This window comes from Hemiscyllium ocellatum, chromosome 17 (assembly GCF_020745735.1).
Source record: "Hemiscyllium ocellatum isolate sHemOce1 chromosome 17, sHemOce1.pat.X.cur, whole genome shotgun sequence".
NCBI classification, from domain to species: domain Eukaryota; kingdom Metazoa; phylum Chordata; class Chondrichthyes; order Orectolobiformes; family Hemiscylliidae; genus Hemiscyllium; species Hemiscyllium ocellatum.
The window spans coordinates 61,153,727-61,175,729 of record NC_083417.1 but is presented as its reverse complement, the minus strand read 5'-3'; the positions used below and the strand labels follow the sequence as shown (position 1 = coordinate 61,175,729).

At 40.4% G+C, this 22,003-nt stretch overlaps 1 protein-coding gene across 2 annotated transcripts in view; it reads left to right on the top strand.

Annotated features, from left to right (window-relative positions):
• LOC132824006 (Golgi apparatus protein 1-like) overlaps positions 1 to 22,003 on the top strand; it is a 137,066-nt gene that overhangs the window by 50,823 nt on the left and 64,240 nt on the right. For both annotated transcript variants that reach the window (XM_060838221.1, XM_060838219.1), the window contains exons 5-6: positions 10,850 to 11,035; positions 20,640 to 20,711. In XM_060838221.1, coding sequence (XP_060694204.1) covers positions 10,850 to 11,035; positions 20,640 to 20,711 — 258 coding nt within the window. The remainder of the gene's footprint in view (positions 1 to 10,849; positions 11,036 to 20,639; positions 20,712 to 22,003) is intronic.

The following is a 22,003-nucleotide window of genomic DNA, read 5'->3' as shown; positions in this document are numbered from 1 at the left end:
ATCAACTGCACTTCCACATCCACGTAACTGGTGACATGCTGAAAACATCCAGTCAAATTTGCTGGGCATGACCCCCCCCCCCCCCCCCCCCCCAAACACATGCTTACTTTGCTTGATTAATTCTCATCTCTTCAGTGATGATTAATGCTGTCTCTCAGGATCTTTTCCAGAAGTTTCTCCACCCTTCTTTAGTTCCCTGTTCCCTCCTTCTTGCCCTCCTTGAAGAATGATACCATATTAGTGGTCTTCCAATCTTCCCCATCTTTCCATATGAATTTTGAAAATGAATGTCAAAGTCCTTGTGATCTCCTTGCTTGCCTCCTGAGCAGCCCTTGAGCCATCTCATCTAGGCCAAGAGAGTTATCTGACTTTCCAAACCTGGTAAAATCACTTGTACCTCTTCTCTCTTAATTATAATTTGTTCGCATTTATCACAGTATCCCCTCTGACTTATATATCTACTGAGTTTTGAGAAGATTTGTAGCTCTGGTTGAGGTTCTGGATGTAGGTTTACTCGCTGAGCTGGAAGGTTCATTTCAGATATTTCGTCACCATACTGGTAACATCATCAGTGAGCCTCCAGTGAAGCACTGGTTGTTAATGTTTGTGTTTCGGTTTACTTGGGTTGATGTCATTCTATACCTACGTTGTTCTTGGTAGTGAATACAGATAACTCTTCCACCACTTTTACAGGAACATATTAGTTTCGCAGTCTCAATATGACTCCTCTTCAGAACTGAAGAGGGAGGTAGAAAAGTTAACTGTTTTAGAATGTTGGAAAGGATGAGGAAGAGAAAGTGAAGGGAAGGGGATGTCAAGTAGAAGGCTCATGGGTGAAAGATTCAAAAGTTCAGGTGTCACAAAATGCAATGGGCAAGGTAATGGTTGTGGAGGGGCAAGGTTGGTCGAGAGGAAGTGGTCGTGGGAGGTCTTCATGGCAGAATGTGGGTTGGCTGTGCAGAAAGTAAAATCAAGAAAGTTGGTGGTTGGGAGCATGCATTGGTTTATTGAGATGTATCATGAGCTCAGGTGAAACCAAGCAGTTTTCTTTTTTTTATCTCTAGTGTGAGTTAATGAGAGCAAAAAAAGACATTTACCTTAGACCAGTAATTACACAGCCTATGCCTCTGTCTTAGACAAACTAGTCAGTCACGCTGGTGAAATGTGGAGAAATGTTAGTTGGCCTTGGTAATGTTTGATCCAAATGTTAACCATTATCATTCAGGTTGAGTTCAAGAAATGCATGGATATATTTATGGAAAACCTGGCTAAATGCAGGAGAATTCCAAGGATATGCTGAGAAGTCAAATGAACTGAGTTGGGAGGAGTCCCATGAGGCACACAAGCACAGACCTGTTCAACTAAATTACCAGTTTCTCTGCAATAAATTGGAGTGCCTTTGACATCATTTTTCACTTTATTTCCAAACACTTGTTCTGGAAAAGTAATTGTAGTGAAATGCTGATCGAGTTTGTTCTTCACTTTGCTTTTGAAAGTTAGCATCCTTTTCTTGTTTCATATCCTAATCATGGGTGCCTGAGCTCTGTAGATGAGTAGATAGGAGGCCTGCAAGAACGACCAAGAGGTGTAGCTCTTGCATTAAAAATCTGATCACGGTTCCACTCACAGTGAATTGACTTTAACTCGGGGATGCATATGTGATTGCATATGCTCTGTGGGGAATACTGTGTGCTTTCTATTTTGGTGTTCTAAGTAGTTTGCATTTATAAGTCAGAAGTAGGTCCATGTTCCTGCTTGTCGGATGCTGTTTGAACTACTGTGCTTTTCCAGCACCACTCTAATCCAGAATTTGATTTCCAGCATCTGCAGTCATTGTTTTTACCCAGGTGAGACTTGAACCTCTGCTTTCTTGGTCAAAGGAGGGGACAGTAGCACTGCTTCACAAGAGTTCTTCCTTTATTGTATTTTGTCATTAGAAGTTGTTCGAGGACACAAGTAACAAAGTTTCATAAAATGGATCTCTTTCATGGAAGACTTATTTAGTATTCTGTGAACCTGATGGTCAGTTACAGATTCCCAATTTTTTTTAAAGGTATAAGCAATTGTTGCCAATTGTCTGAAGACATGATAGGAGGGGTTGTTCACTTTAACTAAGAATGAAGTCATGTGGCAAATGCACAACTCATTGCCAGCTGATGCCATGATAAAACGTCATATTTAGTAATCATGATGTGGAGGTGCTGATGTTGGACTGGGGTGTACAGGGTCAGAAGTCAGATGACACCATGTCATAGTCCGACAGGCTTATTTGAAATCGTCAGATGGGGCAACACTCTGAAAGCTTATTATTTCCAACAGTGGCCATATTGCTTAGAGTAGTTTGGGACCAATTTCTTACTTTGGATTGTGTTTTTATCACTTATTTTTAATCTACTTTTCAGAAAGTTTTTGTCTCTGTGTCCTGATTATGCCCATTTAAAAGAGCAGTTAAGATTTCCCATTGGGAAAACCAGTTGCATCTTGAAACTTGATGTATTAATTGATGAGATGCCTTTTGGAACGACAATTGCTCAGCAATAGGTATATCCCGTTTTGAGTCCCTGATGAACTGCAAATAGTTTTAATTCCTTGCTCTAATGTCTAATCTAATTTCAAGTGTGCAACATCAATGCTGTGGACAAGGCTGTGCCATTAACACATGAACTTGTAAATTATAGTTTGGTACTGAGCAAACATCTCTTTGTAGCATGCTAAACATGAAACACTGGCACCAGTTTATTTGAAAGTAGATAAATTAGAGATCTTTCCGCCTTTTAATGCCTGCTTTTTGTTAGCCTGTCTAGAACAAAGGATCATAGAGGTTTTACGGTATGGAAAGAGGCATCTCAGCCCATCGTGTCTGCACTGGTCATTGAGTCTCCATCCAATCTAATCCCTTTTCGAGGACTTGACCTGTAGTCTTGTATACTATTGCATCTCAAATGTCTATATATATATTTTGAAATGTCCTCCGGTTTCCTGCCCCTACCACCTTTTTAAGGTAATGAATTCCAGATATCCACAATCCCCTGAGCAATTTTTTTTCCCTCAAATTACCTCTGCTCCTGCTTTTTACATTAAAATTGTGCTCCCTGGTTATTGACTCCTCTCCTAAAGGAAACAATCTCCCACTATCTTCTCTATCTAGGCCCCTCGAGAACTTCGTACACCTCAAATCGGATCACTTTCCTCAACCTTCTCTGCTGTCAGGCAGATGGCCCATCTGGTCTATCATTATAGCAGAATTGCTCCAGTCCAGGCATCATCCTGGCGAATCTGTTCTGCACCCTGTCCACAGCAATCATATCCTTAATCAGAACTGAACATAGTACTCCAGCTAGGCCTAATGTTTTATGCAGCTCCATCATAATATCCTTGCTCTTGTCTTTATTCATCAAGGCAGTTAATGTAAGCATCCCATGTACCTTGTTATTTCTTTATCCACGTGACTTGTTGCCTCTGAGGATCTATGGACATGCATGTCCCACTGAATCTCCTAGGGTCCTGCCATTCACTTAATGTTCCCTATATTGTTCATCTTCCTTATTGCATCACCTTCACTATTCAGGATTAAATTCCATTTGCCATTGCTGAGCCCAACTGACCAGCCCCTCTCTATCGTCCTATCGGCTCAGGCTTTCCTGCCTGTTATTTATGACACCATCCATTTTTGTGCCATCTGTGAACGTATTGTCAGTACTCAGACATTTATTTCTACATTGATAATCTACACAACAAACAGCAAGGGACCCAGCACAAAAGCAGGTACACCACTGGATATAGACTTCCAGTCACGAAAGCACCCTTAAACTATCTCCCTCTGCTTCCTTATTACTAAAGCAATTTACCAAATTACCTTGCATTCCATGGGCTCTTAACTTCTTTAACCAGTCTGTCACACAAAATCTTGTAAAAGTGGATAGGTGGTCTTTGTAGATCGCATCAATAGCATTAACCTCATCTAAACACTTTGTCAGTGCCTCAAAAAATTTAGCTTGTCATGGTGGAACAGTGGTTAGTACTGCTGCCTCACAGTGCCAGGGATCTGCGTGACTGTCTGTGTGGTATCCTCTGGGTAGTCCGGTTTCTTCCCCCAGTCCAAAGTTGTGCAAGTTGGGTGGGTTGGCCATGCTAAATTACCCTGTGGTGTCCAGGGACATGCAGGCTAGGTGTACAGTATTAGCTATGGTAAATGTGGGGTTATGGACGATAGTGTGGGTGGGATGCTGTTTTGGAGGGTCAGTGCAGATTTAATGGGCAAAATGGTCTCCTGCTGCAGTGTAGGGATTCTGTGTTCTGTGAATATCCTTTAGTGTCCTTGTGTAACCTGCAAACTTGGAAATTGTTCCTTAAACATCAAGATCCAAATCATTAATATGTATCAGGAAAAACAGGGATCCCAATACCAACCGCTGGGGTCTCCACTAGAAATGTGGGCGGCACGGTGGCACAGTGGTTAGCACTGCTGCCTCACAGCGCCTGAGACCCGGGTTCAATTCCCGACTCAGGCGACTGACTGTGTGGAGTTTGCACGTTCTCCCCGTGTCTGCGTGGGTTTCCTCCGGGTGCTCCGGTTTCCTCCCACAGTCCAAAGATGTGCGGGTCAGGTGAATTGGCCATGCTAAATTGCCTGTAAGGGGTAAATGTAGGGGTATGGGTGGGTTGTGGGTCGGTGTGGACTTGCTGGGCTGAAGGGCCTGTTTCCACACTGTAAGTAATCTAATAATGAAAAAAAAATTTTCCTCCAGCCTGAAAAATAACCATTGGCCATGATTGTTTTCTGTCACTCAGTCAATTTTGTATCCGTGTTGTCTTTGTCCCTTTTATACTCTGACTTCGAACTTTGCTGAAGACTTTTGTGACGCACAACATCAAATGCCTTCTGTAAACTCTTGGAAAGTCATTCTTCTGTATCCCCAAAGCCAGTTTTGCACCAAAAATTACCAATTAATCAATATTTGCAGGCAAAAATCATGTATCTGCAAACACTTGCATGGCAACCCAAGAATAATTATATGTAGTGTGTTGTGGGTGGCCATACAGTCTTGTGGGAAATGAGCAGCAATGAACATAAATTTGAGTGCCCACTCCAATATCCCCTCTCCCTAACCCATGCTTGGATGCTCTCAGCATCCCCCTCCTCTTTCTACGTCTTGTGAAGTTGGTTATGTGCATCATGCTCGCACCATGGTGCCCTTTGTGTTATTATAAAGGCTCCCAAGTGAGTGATCGTGCTAGTTCAAGAAGGTGGTGATGGAGCTTAGTGACAAGTAAAAAGCATTGCAAAATGGTATGTTGACTGATATTATGGGCCATGAGTTTAGTCTTAATGGGACTACTGTGATTTATAAATATTCTATTTAAATATTAACATAATTTCAGTAATATCAATTGTTTTAACCCAACAAAATCAAAAGTAGTCGTAATCTTGGAGTCTGGGGACCTATTCTATTTTTACCATAAGTTATTAAGCTCTGCGCTTGTGACTTCATCATTCACTGGAGTTTTCAGGAACGGAACCCTTGCTGGTATGGAGGAATAGCTGTTTACTTCTTACAGATTGGTTAAACATTATATCCCCTTGAGAAATCTATGCTATCTCTTCCTCAAACCCATATTTTCCCACAAAACTTCTGATTCTCTGCCAAATAATTGTTTCCGAAAGTTTCCCTGCTACTGAAGTTCAACTGACTGATCTGTAGTTTCCAGGATTGGTTATTCAACCTTTCTTTGAACAAGGCTGTAGCGTTGATATTTCTCTGGTCTTTCTGGCACCGCGCTAGGTTCTAGGGAAGACTGATATATTGTGGCCATGCCCCTCAGATGTCTACTCTCACTTATTTATATCATTGGATGCATCTTGCCCACCTCTGGTTCCTTGTTAACTTTAAGTGCCAACAATCTATCCAGGACTTTTTCCTTATTAGTTTTGACCCTTTCTGGTGTGAGGGTTTCTTCCTCTGACACCATAGCCTGGATAATGTCCTCTTCTGCAGACAGATGAAACCTATTCTTATGATAACACAGCTATGCCCCCATCTCCATCTTTGAATCCCCTTTTTAATCAGCCCCCTGCCTCCTTTAACCACTTACTAGTTGTTTACATGCCTTTTGAAGGCTTTAGGATTTCCCTTTGTTACTTCCTGAAGAAGGGCTCATGCCCGAAACGTCGATTCTCCTGCTCCTTGGATGCTGCCTGACCTGCTGCGCTTTTCCAGCAACACATTTTCAGCTCTGATCTCCAGCATCTGCAGTCCTCACTTTCTCCTTTGTTACATGTAGCCTTCTTTTACCATTCCTTTTTATTTCATTTGTTTGCTGTTTCGCCACCTACCCAACCAACCAAACCTTGAGTATTCCAGTGATTCTCAAATGTATTTTCCTCCTTACACCACATGCTAAGCACACCATTTTTGAATGTTAATTTCTACCTCCTTGGTCACTCAGGAAACTCTGGATTTCTTTTGTCTGTCATTTTATATTAGAGGGAATGTACCTCGACTGTACCCATACCAGTTACTAATCTTCCTGCTAATGTCTTAGTCTGTTCAAGCTCCATTGTTCCCTGCCAGTTGATTCTTCTTGCTCTGGATTGTTGCATGTCACGCACCACCATTGACCTGAAGTATATGATTCAATGATCACTCTCTCTGAAATGTTCCCCCTATCGAAGTTAAACAACTGGACTGAGTTTCTGGGCTTATCCTTGCAATCTTTATCAAGGGTGTAACATTTGAGTTCTACAGTCTTGCAGCACCGTCTTTGTTTCTAAAGATGTTTGGAAGATTATGAACAATGTCTGAGCAATTTTCATCATTACTTCCCTCTGTATCTTGGATGGGTCTTTTCTGATTGTGAAGACTTATTTGCTCATTTAATTCTTTCTCATTGTCATGTGTTAGACCATCCAGCATCTAATTTACCTTCTCCTCCTCTAATAATTGGGGGCATCTTCTTTCTTAGAATCATAAAATCCCAACAGTGTGGAAGCAGACCATTTGGCCCATAGAGTTCACACTGTCTCTCCAAATAGCATCCGACCCAACCTATTCCCTGTAACCCTGTATTTCCTATTGCTAATTCACCTGGCATGCACTTTTCTGGACACTATGGGCAATTTAGCATCGCCAGTCCATCTAATCTGCAGTCTTTGGACAAAGGCAGGAACTGAAGCACCTGGTGGAAACCCATACAGATATGGGAAGAATGTGCAAATTCCACACTGAAAGTTGCCTGAGGCTGGAACTGAACCTAGGCCCCTGGTGCTGTGATGCAGCAGTGTTGCCCCAATGGTTTTCAAGAAAAATAATTCCTTGGAAAATACCAATGCACAATATTTCCTTTGTACCTCAACAAATCCTCTTAACTTCATGCAGGCATCCTTTTTTGGACACCAATGTTATGAAGTTGAAAGTATGTACTATACCTTTGAGACGACAATGTTCTGAACTGAAGGATTACAAGTACCTGTGCATATGATTAGATGGCAGTCCCAGAGTGTAGTGTAAAATTGAAAATATGTAATATTTGGCTGTGAAAAGATACCTGAGTTTTGGTTGCTGTTTTGACAACAATTTGAATTTAATAAATTAATTTAAATTATGCCTCAGGATACTAAAACCTGATCGAGTTTGGTTTGATGTTGGCAAAACAATAAATTCAGTGAGGAAATCTGATGTTTGGGGGTATAAGAATGCAGACATTTTGAAAATTGGTCAGAGAGCAGCAGCTGTAGAGAGAGAAACTCCTGGAGAGCCTATTGCCCATCTGGCTCTTTCTCTCAAGAAATTAATCTATCAATAGTGCCTTTAAATGTGCAATGTACTCTCAGTAAAAAGAAATAAGACAACCGGGGGGGAGATCTTCAGCCGGAAGGGTGAAGACACAGAAGAAGACAGGCTGAGAGATTTTGAAATTAAGTTGATGTAATTTTAAAAAGTGTCTTATTGGAACAGCAAAGGTTTACCTCCATTTCATAACAATAATTAGCCTGATTTTTTTATTTTTAATTATCATTTGCAATTTGTATGTCTTGAGAAGGTTTTGGGGTTCCCTTTTAGGTTAACTAAAAGTCTCCTCTTATTCATTGTTTGTTTCTCTTTCTTCATTTATCTTCTCTTGATCTTGGTACATTTGGCTTCCTTCTCAACTGTACTGTCAATTTAATGCATGTCAAATGCACTTTTTTTGCTTCATTTCAATCTTGCTTATGTTTCTTGCATTGTGGGAATATGCCTTCTTTAATGGCAATCCTTGATCAGTTGCAGTTTCCCTGCCACTCTTTTCACCCAGGTAAAAGGGAATCAAACTATTCTCACCCTATTGATGGTAATCTTCTCACGATTATTGATTTATTCTAAATTTCTTCTTGCCCTTTTCCATAGTGAATGTAAACCTTCGAAGAGGAAAAAATAGAAGTAGTACATCACTTGGCTGCTCCACTGTTGTGTACAATTATGGCTCATCTGCTTATGGTCTTCTCTCTAGTTTCCTGTTAATTTCAGCCCCCAACCATAGCCACCATTACTACCACCGATAAATATTGACTGTCTTGTAGACCAAAATCTGTTCAACTTGACCTTCACTACTGTCATGGCCCAGGTTTCTCTGCTCTAAGGGAAGGAAGTCCAAAAGAAAAATGACCCTCAGAGCAGAAATTCCTCCTCCTGTCTGTTCAAATGAAAAATATTCTTTTCAGATGGTGTCCTTAGTTCTGGACACCCAAGAAAGGAAACAGTCTCTTGGCATCTATCTGTCAAGACCTCTTAGAATCTTTTATCAGTTCATACAAGATCCCCCCTCATTCTAAATCATTTGTCCTGGCTTGTAAGGCAGTATCCAAGGAACAGGACAATCAACGTTTTGGGCGTAAGCCCTTCTTCAGGAAATGCCCGAAATGTTGATTCTCTTGCTCCTTGGATGCTGCCTGACCTGCTGCGCTTTTCCAGCAACACATTTTTCAGCTCTGATCTCCAGCATCTGCAGTCCTCACTTTCTCCTCCTTTGTTGTAAGACATGGCTAGATTCCTGGGATGAATCTTCTCTGGACTCCTTCCAGTGCAAATATATCCCTCCTTAAGCACAGTTATCTGGTGCCAGTTCAGCAGTGTTATAACTTTTGTTTTATGCTTACTTCCTTTGTAATAAACGTTAATTACTTGCTCTGCCTTCAAGCTTTCTTCCTCCCCTTTGTCTCCCTCTGCCCCTCAGCACTCCAGAACAGTTCTGAACAAGTGTCATACCGGACTTGAAACATTAATTCTGTTTCCCTCGACAAATGCTGCTGGATTGCGAGGTTTGCTGAATTTCTCCAGCATTTCCTGTGTTTGTTGCTTCACTGCCTAGTTGTCACCCATTCCCCCTTCTACCTATTTTTAAGTTGAGGGATGAATGTGTATCTAAAAATACTATTTCCCAAACTCCCAACTTTTAGAGTTTCAAACCATTTATGCAGAAAAGATATTGTTAAATTTGAGAGGGTATGGGGAAGGTTAACCAGAATGTTGCCAGGACTAGAGGGTCTGAGTTAGAGGGAGAGGCTGAATAGGCTGAGGCTTTTTTTTCCCCTGGAGCATTGGGTACTGAGGGGTGACTTTATAGAGGTTGATAACATAATGAGGGAATAGATAGGTTGAAGAGGCAAGATCTTTTCTCTCGGGTAGTGAAGTCCAAGACTAGAGGTATTTACATTTAAGGTGAAAGGAGAAATATTTAAGTATCTGAGAGGTAACTTTTTCATGTAGAAGGTGATGCATATATGGAACGAGCTGCCCCAGGAAGTGGCGAGACTGGTACAATTACAACATTTAAAAGGCATTTGGATGGGTCCATGAATGAAGGGGCTTGGTGAAATACAGAGCAGCCTCGATTATCCTTGGTGGGCGGGCATTATTTCGTTCAGATAATTAATTATTTGGATAATCGATTTTACCTTAAACAAGGGAAGCCATACTGATCTAACGCTGTGCTCTACTGGAGAATTTGTTTAAAATCTATAATTTTAATGAGTCTCTTATTTAAACAAACTAATCTTTGCATTCTACAAAATACAAGTTAAACTGAGAAAGACTTACCATCACATAAATACTGTAAATGAAATCCCAGCATTAAATAAAGTCCTGAACAGCTCCTATGGTCTTGAGCACTTGTCAGTTTCCGGGAGCTCAGTGTTGCAATACAAAGACAGAAACACCGCCTCATGCATGCTTTTACATTCTTGGCCAATCTTTTCATGAATGACCTAGTGATGGGAATACCCTGTACTGTGAAACACTTATGCAGAAGGGCTGTGTGACTAACCCTTACCTAAAAGATATCTGGTCACTGATGCTTGAGCTGCTTGTGTTTCTTTGTTTTTGCCAGTGTTTTCAGATGTTCTTCAGTACAGGTAAATTGAATACATTTACTTCTTTGTAATGTTTTTGCAGGACCTTGAAATCATCTTCGGATAATCTGAAATTCAGATAATCGAGGTTTCTCTGTATAGGCCAAATGCTGGCAAATGGGGCTGGGTCAGGTTGGGATATCTGGTCAGTGCAAATGAGTTGGACTGAAAGGTTTGTTTCTGCGCTGCTGTATGACTTAGTTTACTGTTGTTTAATAGTTGACTTTTACTGTCTAAATTTCTAGTTTATCCAGCTAATCTAAAGCCCTATGTCTACTAGTGTCACATTTTATGCCTATTTTCAATGCTGTTTGATAGTGTAGAAGAGATATGTGCTTAGTTGGGAGCAGCATGGTGGTGCTTCTTTCAACTACCCAGTAAACAATGGCATTCAATTAGCTAGTACACGATGGCTGTCCTGGAGAGATGTGGGACACTTCTAATCTATTTATTCTCTCAAAACAGGATGTGCATTCACAGGGGGAAGTGGTCTCCTGTTTGGAAAAGGCTTTGGTGAGTGAAGACAAGACGATTTCTGACAATTGTAAGAAGGCCATCCTGCGTGTAGCAGAACTCTCTTCAGATGATTTCCACCTCGACAGACACCTGTACTTTTCCTGCAGAGATGACCGAGAACGCTTCTGTGAAGATGTAAGTTGATGTTTCTGTTGCTTGATTTTTACATGTTGATAATATGGCCCTCTCACTGAAATTAAAGCGTTAGAGGAAGGTACTACATTGGGACTAGGTCAGATTGGGATATCTGGTCAGTGCAAATGAGTGGAATCGAAGGGTTTGTTTATGTGCTGTATGACTTAGTTTACTTTCTTTTGATAATTGACTTTTACTGTCTGGATTTGTAGTTTTTCCAGTCAATCTAAAGCCTGACATATATTCTTGTAACATTTTATGCTATAACCTGTGTGTCACGTTGAATAATTTACTTGGTCCAATTAAACCAAGATTACTTTGCTCGAAAAATAATTAAGCGTTTCGAAATGAGTTCTGATGACACCGAGGGGGGACCAAAGCAGTGAAGGAGATCAAGAACAGGAAGTGCCTGTACATATCACTGTTTGCTTTCAGTCTGCTTTTATTTTTATTGTCCAAATGAAATGTGAAACTTGGCATCTTGTTGAAAGCCCATCTTGAGAAATATTTTGGCATTTTGTATTCAAGGGTGAATAGAACAGATCAGGAACATGAAAATGAGTATGTAAAAATAATGATTAATTTTACATCATCCACACCAGAAGTCAAAATAAAAATGTTCTGTTTTCAGGTGTTCTTTGGTTTGTTTTCAGGGGCTACCTTTTCATACTCTTCAATCCTTCTATTAGGTGATGCAGTCATGATCATAATAAAGTACAATAATGCATTACGAGGAGAGAGTGCTGGTTAGCTGGCCAGTGGACTCTGGTGATGGTGTTGCCATGGAAATGCACCAGTTAGATAATGCCTGGTAGTTAATTTTAGACACAGCTTGATCACTAAACCAGGCAGGTTGACTAAGTGGTCAGACAGACCAGAGAATAGCTGTCACCTGTTTGTTGAGTTGAACTTCAGTGGCAGTGTGATGCTGATTATGTAGGTCTGAAGGCTGGCACAATGGTAGATTCTCCCACCATAGACTGGCAGCCAGAAAACCTGGATCCAGCAAAAAGGCTCTTCTTGACTTGACTGAGGATGGCTCCTGCATCCCCATATATAATATGCTTCATGCTTCTTGTCTCTACCTTTAGCTCCCAGCTCCCCAGTTCCAGGGAGAGTGACTGATTTGTCATACAACAAGCAGATGCAACACACGCAAAACCTGAACTAAAATGATTTTCAGAGTTGTCTTTATTAATCTTTTTCTCTTCACATAACTGGATGGTACAATGGTTCAGTGGTTACGACTGCTGCCTCACAACCAGGTTTAATTCGAGCCTGAGGTGAGTTGACATGTTTTCCCATAGTCTGCATGGGTTTCCGCCCAGTGTTCCATTTTCCTTCCTCAGTTCAAAGATGTGCAGGTTAGGTTTATCTTGATTAGTTTTATAATGTCTCTGTAATTGCACCACCAAGGAATTCCACTGAAGTTAATCTGTTCATCTTAAGCTAACAACTTTTATTGTTCCTTGTATTTTCTTTGCTGCTTTTTGGGTAGCATCCTGAAGATGAATTCTCAAAATGTAATAGCAAAAGAAGAAAGGGTATTTACTGAGGTCCTGCTGTGAATTATGTAGCTAACCTAAATCTATATCAAGGAGGAAAATCAGCCAAAAGAGAGAGAATCGGTGGCAAAACCGGTCAAATGGTGTCACACCTTGCCTTAGAATGATTTGGTATGAGGAAACAACTGATGCAGCAAGGGGATTAGTTGTCTTTAAAAGCAAATCCAATCAAGGGCAATTTGTCCTTGCATGGTGCAGATAGTAGGGATGTCAGCAATGTATATGCAGATAAATGAATCCCGTTATCATGGCATCAGCGCATGGGCAAATGTATCCTGAAGCCTCTTGAGGCCAGCTAACCTCATGGATCCATCTGTGCATGTGCAGGAGTTGGTGATCATTTATATAGGAATTTTGTCATTTGGACAAAATATCCTGCTGTGCTTGTAATTACTGTTGGAGGTATCTAGAGCTGTAGTCAACTGGCAAATAATATGATCTGTAGCAGTCATTTTATTCCAGTAAAGTCCATTTTATAATTTAATGTGTTATAACTTTTAGCACAATTTATGATTTCTCTTGTGGACCTGACAAGCTATTCACCTTCCAATTTTCTTGTCTCTCTCCCCCCCCCCCCCCCCCCACCTGTTAAAACTCATTATTTAACAGGTTTGCAAGTGTCATTAATTTGAGACAATGGTACCATTGTTGGGTCTTTGTGTGCAAAAGCAGCAGATCTGGATAGTTAGGTATAGCTAAGGTCACATGGCTGAGTTTTAAATAACTTTGTTGTTGAATAAAGATGGCCATTACCAGTGAACAATTAACTTCCTGGAGACTTGCTTTGGGAGCAAGAACCTGTAATAATTAACACTTTGGAAGGTTGCAAATGGACATGGATCATAGAATCCCTACACTGTGGAAACAGGCCATTTGGTCCATCCACACCAACCCTCTGAAGAGCATTCCACTGAGAATACCTCTTCGCTTATCCTTGGAACCCTGAATTTCCCCTGACAAAATTCACCTCACCTGCACAATCCTGAACACTGAGGCAATTTAGCATGGTCAGTCCACCCAACCTGCACATCTTTGGACTGTGGGAGGAATCCGCAGCACCCAGAAGAAACCCATAATGACACAGGGAGTGCATGTAGACTCTATGTAGACAGTTGCCTGAGGCTGTAATCGAACCCAGGTCCCTGGTGCCTCCCAACATGGCATATGATGACGTCTGGAGTTTGTAGATTTTCACTCATTCAGTGTTTGTGCTCCAATTTAACTAATGTTGTAACAAGGCCCAGTGGGTGTATTGCGTTTAGGTTTACAGAAGGCACTTCACAAGGCACCATATCAAAGCTCATTGTGGAAAATATAATCTAATAGCTTCTTGGCAAGAATAATAGGTTGATTGGCTTACAGGAAACACTAGAAGTAATTGGGTCATTTTCAAGCAGGTGGGAGGTAATGAGTGGTGTTCACAGGGGATTGGTGCTGGGGCCTCAACTCTTCACAGTTAATATAAATGATTTGGATGAAAGGACTGAAGATATTGTAGATAAATTTGATTAGACAAAGGTAGTAAAGTGAGTTGTGACAAGGAGACAGCCAGCTTGGAGAGGGATGTCACAGAATCAGGGAATTGTTACAGTGCACAGGAAGGCCATTTGACACATTGTCTCTCCACTGGCTCTTCCAATAAACATTATTGCCTATTACCAATCTCAAGATTTTTCCCCATGCCCTGACACACTGTTGTTATCCAACTAATCATCCAATGATCTACATAGGTTAAGTGAGTAAGCAAAGATGTCAGAAAGTGTGAAGTTGTCCATTTTGATGCAAAGAATAAAAGAAGCATGTTATCAAAATGCTGAGAGGTTGCGGACCTGAGGTGCAGAGAGATTGGGGTGTCTTCGTGCATGGTTTGTGGTAAGTTAGTACACAGGTGCAGCATACAATCAGGAAAGCTAATAGAATATTATGGTTTATTGCAATATGAGCTGAATGCAAAAGTGGAGAGGTTATATTTCAGATAGGGTATTGGTAAAACTGTATCAGAAGTAAAGTGTATTGTATTAACCACTGTACTTGCAGAAGGATGTTAATCTATTGGAAGTAGTTCATTTTGCTAGCTTGATGTCTGGAATCAATGGAATACCTTATGACGAAAGGCTGGACAGGTCAAGTCAGTACCCTAAAGTGTTTAAAAATGTCAGAGACAACTTAATTGAAACTTTCAAGATACTGAGTGAACAACCAAATGGATGTGGAACAATATTTCTTCTTATAGAATCTCAAATCTCAACTTGTTTAAGAAAAGGGGGACGGTGATGAATTTATTAAAAACACAGATGAGGAAATATTTTTTCCCCACAGAGGGTTGAGAGTCTTTGGAATTCTCTTCTTGAAAAGGTCTTAGATGCAGAATCTTTTTAAGACAGAAGTAGGTGGATTCTTCATTTCCAGGGGGATGAAAAATTGTTGAGAGTATGTCGGAATTGTGACTGTCTTCAAAACTGGAAAGCCCTATGTTAGAAACACTTCGAATATGAAGCACACAAGCTGCCTTTCAGACCATTTAATCTGTGTTGGTGTCCATGTTTATGGTTATGCTGCACACAAAACTCCATTCACTTATTATCTTCAAATTATATTGGCGCAGTTTTCTATTCCTTTATCTCTTCTGTATTTATTGGCCTTCCCTTTGTAATGCATTTATGCTTTTCACCTCACTTAGCTCTTTGGTGACATATTCCACCTTCTTTCCCATCTTCTGAAAGTACTTCTGAATTTCCTATTTGATTCATTAATGATGATTTATGGCTACTAGTTTTAGTGTTTTCTCACAAATTGAAACATCCTCGCTACATTGACACCATCAAACCTATTGATAACTTCCAACTTCTTCAGACCACTCCTAGGCCTTGCCTTTTCTAAATCAAGAAGCTTATCATTGTTGATAGGTGTAGAACCTTTCAGTTCTGATGTTTGAATAAATTTATTTGCATATTCTCTAGTGTCTTTATATTCTTTCCATAATACGGAGACCAGAATTGATCATAGTACAGCACTATGATTTAACCAAGGTTCTGCACAATTTAATGTAATGTCATTGCCTTTTAATTGTGTCCCTTGACAATTGTAATCCAGTGCCGTGATTGCATTTTGAAAGCTTTATTAACCTGTCTTGCTTTTTTTTGGTCTTTGTCTGCCTTTATTGTTTGATCTCTTCACTCCTCCATCTCACTTAGATTCTTATTTTCTCAATATTGTATTCCTTCCTTATTTTTCCAACCAAAATAACACCATGTGTATGTTAAAATGGATTTGTCAATTTCACAGCCATTCTGCGAAATTACTGGCATTGTTAGTGTATTTTGTTGCAGCCTGTAGCTCCCAAATTTGGTGCCATCCACAAATTTTGCAATTACCTTTCAGATTCCTGAGTCTACAACTTTTATGTAAATTGTTTAGGTTAATGGTTCATAGTGGGAGCCATATTCTGCAAAGCATTATTGCTTTCATTAATGTATGACCAAGTGTTGCTAAAAGTCTGAATTAATTAGGTTCCTTTAGTGTATAAGTAAGCCAACAACCTCTCAGGAGTAATCAAGCAAAATAGATATCAGGATAAAGGCAAATTTTAGCTTATTTTAAGAAGGACCTTAAATGTAAATGTTTTGGAATTTTTTTCTTTCTTTCATGGGATACGGGCATTGCTGGCGAGACTACTGTGTGTTGAATTAGGTGACTTGCTCATCCACATTCACTGTGGATCCAGAGTCAGATGTAGGCTAAAATATATCAAATGGAAGATTTTCTGCTTAAGTTGATTTCTGGGCAAGGTAAGTTTTCAGGACACTTCATGATAGAAATGGCAATATTACTGACACAAGCTTTTAATTCCAGATTTATTCATGGAATTCAAGTTCCATCACCTGCCATGGTAGGATGTGAACAAATGTCAACAGAGTATCAGCCTGGCTTCTGGATTACTATTCTTGTGACAATGCCGTCACCACCTTACCTAACAGGGACAGCAGTGCTAAAATGTATGGAGTTGAGAGATGATAATTGCTGATTTTGAGAGGTTAAGAAGTCAGGATTAAATCCTGCTCTGTAGCTTCTCATTTTGCCCTTTTGCTGACAAGGCCATGGAAGGAGAAAAAAAATAATCTGATAGGATGCTTGATTCAGTGGTACATTATAATCAATTAAAATTGAGCATTGGCAATGTTTTTGGAATCTGGTATAATTGGGAATACTGAAGGATGTGGACGTATTTTGTATGTAAGAGTCACAGCTGGGAAATAAAAGGTTTGGATAAATACCATTCTCAGTCAAAAAGTGTGGCGTTGAGAGCGCCCAGATGGTTAGACAGCATCATGAGGTGGAGGAGAATCGCTAAACCCATCATCAGGAATGTGGAGTCGGGGAAGGGGCCTGAACAATAAATAGGAGGTTTTAGTGAGGTTCCTGAGAAGGCGATGGGTAGATGCAAATAGGGGATGATTGTGATAGGTCAGAGGGGAGGGGAGCAATTAGGTGGCAAGGAAGATGGATAGTTCGGACAGTTCAAGAGGATGGTGCCGAGTTGGAAGGTTGGATCTGGAAGAGATTGGGGGGAGGGGAGATGAGTAAACTGGTGCAGTTGATGTTGATACCATGTGGTTGGAGGGTCCCAAGGTGAAGTATAAGGCATTCTTCATCCAGGCATCGGTAGCTTGAATTTGGTGATGGAGGAGGCCCAGAACTTGCATGTCCTTGGCAGAATGGGAGCAGGTGTTGAAGTGGCCAGCCATTGGGTGGTGCGGTTGTTTAGTGCATGTGTCCCAGAGATGTTCTGAGAGTTGGCGCCCTGTCTCCCCCATGCACATCTCTGCCAGATGTGGAAGGATCTTTTGGGGCCTTGGGCAAAGATCAGAGGGGGGACGGAAGGTATGGGCACAGATTTTACACATCATCTGGTGGGCAAGGGAAGGTGTTGGGAATGGGGGTTGGTTTGGTGAGGTGTGTGGAATTAACGAGGGAGTCATAGAACACTTGATTCCTGCTAATTGAATGCTGCCTGACCTGCGGTGATATCCCTGCGCCACGTTTTTTAACCCTGACCTTTGGCATCTGCAGTTCTCACTTTCTCCTGCATATAATTCTCATGATACTGAGATCTCAAAATAAAAGATTCTTTAGTGCCATCTTATAACTGCTGTGTTAAAAATAATTCTGACACATTTAATTTGTGTCTTGATTTCCCTTAAGAACCAAAAGTTAATGCTGAAATCTCTCTTTAATCAGAGGCACCTCTATGCCAAGTAACATTCACACCATCCAAATGCCAGGCAATGATCATTTCCAATAAGAGGTGATCTAACCACTGCACCTTGACATTAACTGGTGTTAGCATCACTGAATCTCCCACTATCATCATCCCTAAGGTTACCACTGATCAGAAACTCAACTGGACTAGCCAAATAGATACAGTGGCTACAAGATCTGGTCAAAAGCTATAAGTACTGTATGACTAACTTTCCACCTGACTCTTCAAAGCTTGTCCATCTACAAAGTACGAGTTAGCAGTCTGATGAAATACTCCCCACTTCCCTGGCTGAGTGCATCCCCAGTCACAGTCAAAAAGCTTGGCACCATCCAGGACACAGCAACATACTTGATTGGCACGAAATCTACAAGCATTTGCCCCCTCCTCTACTGACGCTCAGTTGTAGCAGTGTGAATGTCTACAAGTCCCAAGATCCTTTGATAACACTGACCAAACCTACAACCATCTAGAAGGACAAGGGCAGCTGATGCATGGGAAGATCACCCTGCATTTTTCCGTCCAAGCCACTCACCATCCTGATTTGGAAATATATTGATGTTCGTTCACTGTCACTGGGTCAAAATCCTGGAATTCCCTCTTGATCAGCATTGTGGGTCTACCTAAAGCAAATGGACTGCTGCAGTTCAAGAAGGCAGCTCACTGCCACATTCTCAAGGGCAACTAGGGACAGACAATAACAAGCAGTGATACCTATGTCTCACGAATGAATAAATTTTAAAAAGCAATGATCAGAGTATCCAAAGACAGATAGATAGTGTAAGGTATTAAAGCCCAAGCAAATGAATGTGGCATCCATATGTGTGTTGTTTAAACCTCTATGTATTAAATATGTTCTCATCAATATTAAATCTGGGGGATAACTGGATATCTTGCATGCCCTTCTTAAACTAATTTTGTTCCCACATACTTAATTCCTTTTCAGATTTTCCAATTTAATTGATTTATTTCAATTAATTATTGTCAAAATGTCGAGCTCTTCATACTCTGCATAATTGTACTCTCTTGCACACTCCAGCTTCTTTATGAAAGGATTCATATGTTTAACTTAATGCTCAGTGGTCAATAAATTAATTTTACTTGGGGGGTGATGTGGCTGAAATGGATTTTAAATAAGTATCCCTTAGAACATCAAAGATCTTTGAAGCAAGTCTCCATTGGGAGGGATGGGGGACAGAAGAGGAAAATATCAAGCTCATTGAAAGAATGCAATCACTGTTTATAACACAGAATGCATTGTATTTCCACCAATTTGGAGATGTTTTATAGCTAACTGATAGCTCTCTGCTAACAATCCTTCAATCTAATATTGGGTTACTTTATTCATGTATTCATGATTGTGGAGGCATACTCACATTGTACATGAATCAGTTCAGCCTTTCTTGCTCAACAAATTTCCAAAGCATTGTATTAGTTATTGTATCGTTCATGCTATGCCTCAGATTATTTACCTTGAGGAGAAGTGGACATGGTGATATGTTTTGTGATGGTTAGATCTTGGGTGGGAAGGGGAAGAGCAGTGACGTAGATTTTCATTTGTAGTGTGGATGAATTTCCATTCTGTCTGTCTTGGCGACCTGCGGCAACAGGAGTTAGGAATAATATGTTATGTTTAATATTTTGCAATGTTGTACTGATTGTTCAATCTGAGTGGCTGGCATCTATATTGTAGTCCTTTCTAGCGTGAAGTTAGAAATATCATCCTTGGGAGAATAGGAGTTCTATAACATCTCCGGTAACATGGTAATACCTTGAATTATATGGTGAAACAAGAGCTGAAACCATTGAAACCAAAAGTATAATTCTTGAACATCCTGGATCATGCAACAGCAACTTGAATTTATATAGTTTAAGGAGTCCTGCTTATTTATCAAGTACGGTTTCTTCTTGGTTTCATCGATGTTCATGTACCTAGATCCCTGAAAGTTGGCACCCAGATTGATAGGGTTATTAAGAAGACATATAGTGTGTCAGCTTTTATTAGCAGACATGATTTGGAGATGCCGGTGTTGGACTGGGGTGTACAAAGTTAAAAATGACACAACACTAGGTTATGTCAGAGCGACATTCCGAAAGCTAGTGTGCTTCCAATTAAACCTGTTGGACTATAACCTGGTGTTCAAAGCCACAGGTTTATGTTGCAGCTATACAAAGCTCTGTTTGGGCTGTACTTGGAGTATTGCATACAATTCTGGTCACATTATAGGAAGGATGTGGAAGCTTTGGAAAGCATTCAGAGGAAAGTTATTAGGATGTTGCTTGGTATGGATGGATGGTCTTATGAGTTGAGGCTGTTTTCATTGGAGAGAAGAAGGTTCAGAGGTGACTTAATTGAGACATGTAAGATACTCAGAGGGTTAGATCAGGTGGATAGTGAGAGCCTTTTTCTTTGGATGGTGATGATGAGCACAAGGTAGCATAGCTTTAAATTGAGGGGTGATAGATATAAGACAGATGTCAGGCATAGTTTCTTTACTCAGAGAGAGTAGTAGGGGCATGGAATGCCCTAACTGCAACAGTAGTAGACTTGCCAAGTTTAAGAGCATTTAAATGGTCATTGGATAAACATATGGGTGAATACGGAATAGTGTAAGGTAGGCTTCCAATTAGTTCCACGTCACCGCAACATTGAGGGCTGAAGGGTTTGTACTGTAATGTTCTATGTTCTATTTGTAAAAATTGTTTAGTGTTAATTTGCATCTTTGGGTTTTTTAGTGCACTCACTATCAATCACTAACCTTCTATTTTGTTGACTCCATAGATTCAGGGTGGAGAGGGCCGTGTGTACAAATGCCTTTTCAATCACAAGTTCGAAGAAGCCATGAGTGATAAGGTAAGCAGACAGTTCAAAGGTTCCTATCACTGATTTACTGATATCCTGATTTTGTGTGGAATAATAATTTTGCCAATTATTTTTTCTTTCTACTGAGCAAGTTTATCATTGCTGGTTCAATGTGTTTCAATAGCTAGTTCTGGCTAACATGTTGTGTGTGAATTGCAACTGCTCTTTTCTATTCTGAGCCCAAACTGGACATTTCTGTTTATTTGGATTTGCTGTGCATCTAACATTTGTGTTTGAATTATAACATTCAATGACTGTCTGTGTGTCTCAACAATCTTTTCAATCCTACCACAGTGAAATCCTTTGCTGTTTCCTTGTTGCACTTTGAAGGTTGTTGTTTCTTTGATGTTTTCCTTGAATGTGTAATTGGAATGAAATACTTGACCCTTCAGTATTCGCCATCTGTGCTATTGACTGAGTCATAACTGGCAACAAAATTATTTTGTATTGTGCACTTTGGTGTACTTAGAATATTCTAACTCAGAGGTTTGTTTTCTATTTTCAAATACTATTCCATGTTCCTTGGAGATGGTTGAGCAGGGAAGGTGTCCTGTATGAAACTCAGCAAATTCATAGTGTTATTTGTGGGAATGCATTACGTAAGTTTTCCGTCTCAAGTACTGGCATTCACCTTCGATTCCAGGCTGGCTATAAATATGTCAAATTTCTTTGTAAGTTAGCTGCTCTAGATAACTGAATTAATATTTTTTGCTACTTGTCTGCATATTTCATAAGTGATTTGGATTTATACTTGCCACATACATCTATATAAAATTCTGTGTATTTAAAGATGAAGAGGATATTTCCAACTTAGATTTCTTTCTGGAAATATAGATAATCATTATAGTACCAGAAGACCATAGGAATGCTCTCTCATTAGAGAGTGATTACTATGGGTGATTTAACCTGAGAGTCACCACTCCTCAGGCAAAATGTGAACTTGAGAATGCAGAACATTCATGGTGACCTCAGCTAAAATGGGAATTAAATCTGCACCGTTGGTGTCACTCTGTCTGTGTCACAAACTACCTGTCCAGCCAGCGAAGCTAGCTGACTGCTGGAGGGGGCCTCTTTCCTTTACTCCACATTCAGGCTGGTGTTTGGAGTTTGCTGATTACTGTAGTGGTCTCTCTTCAGCAGGCTCTGCAACTTCAAAGACCTGAACTGCTGCACGAGGGCAACTCCGCTGGAGAGAGAATGCTGAATCAAACTCATTGTTTATTTCCACACAGTAATTGCGACCGTCATCAATGCCTGGTCGATTCCCTCTCTTGTTGGTGGGA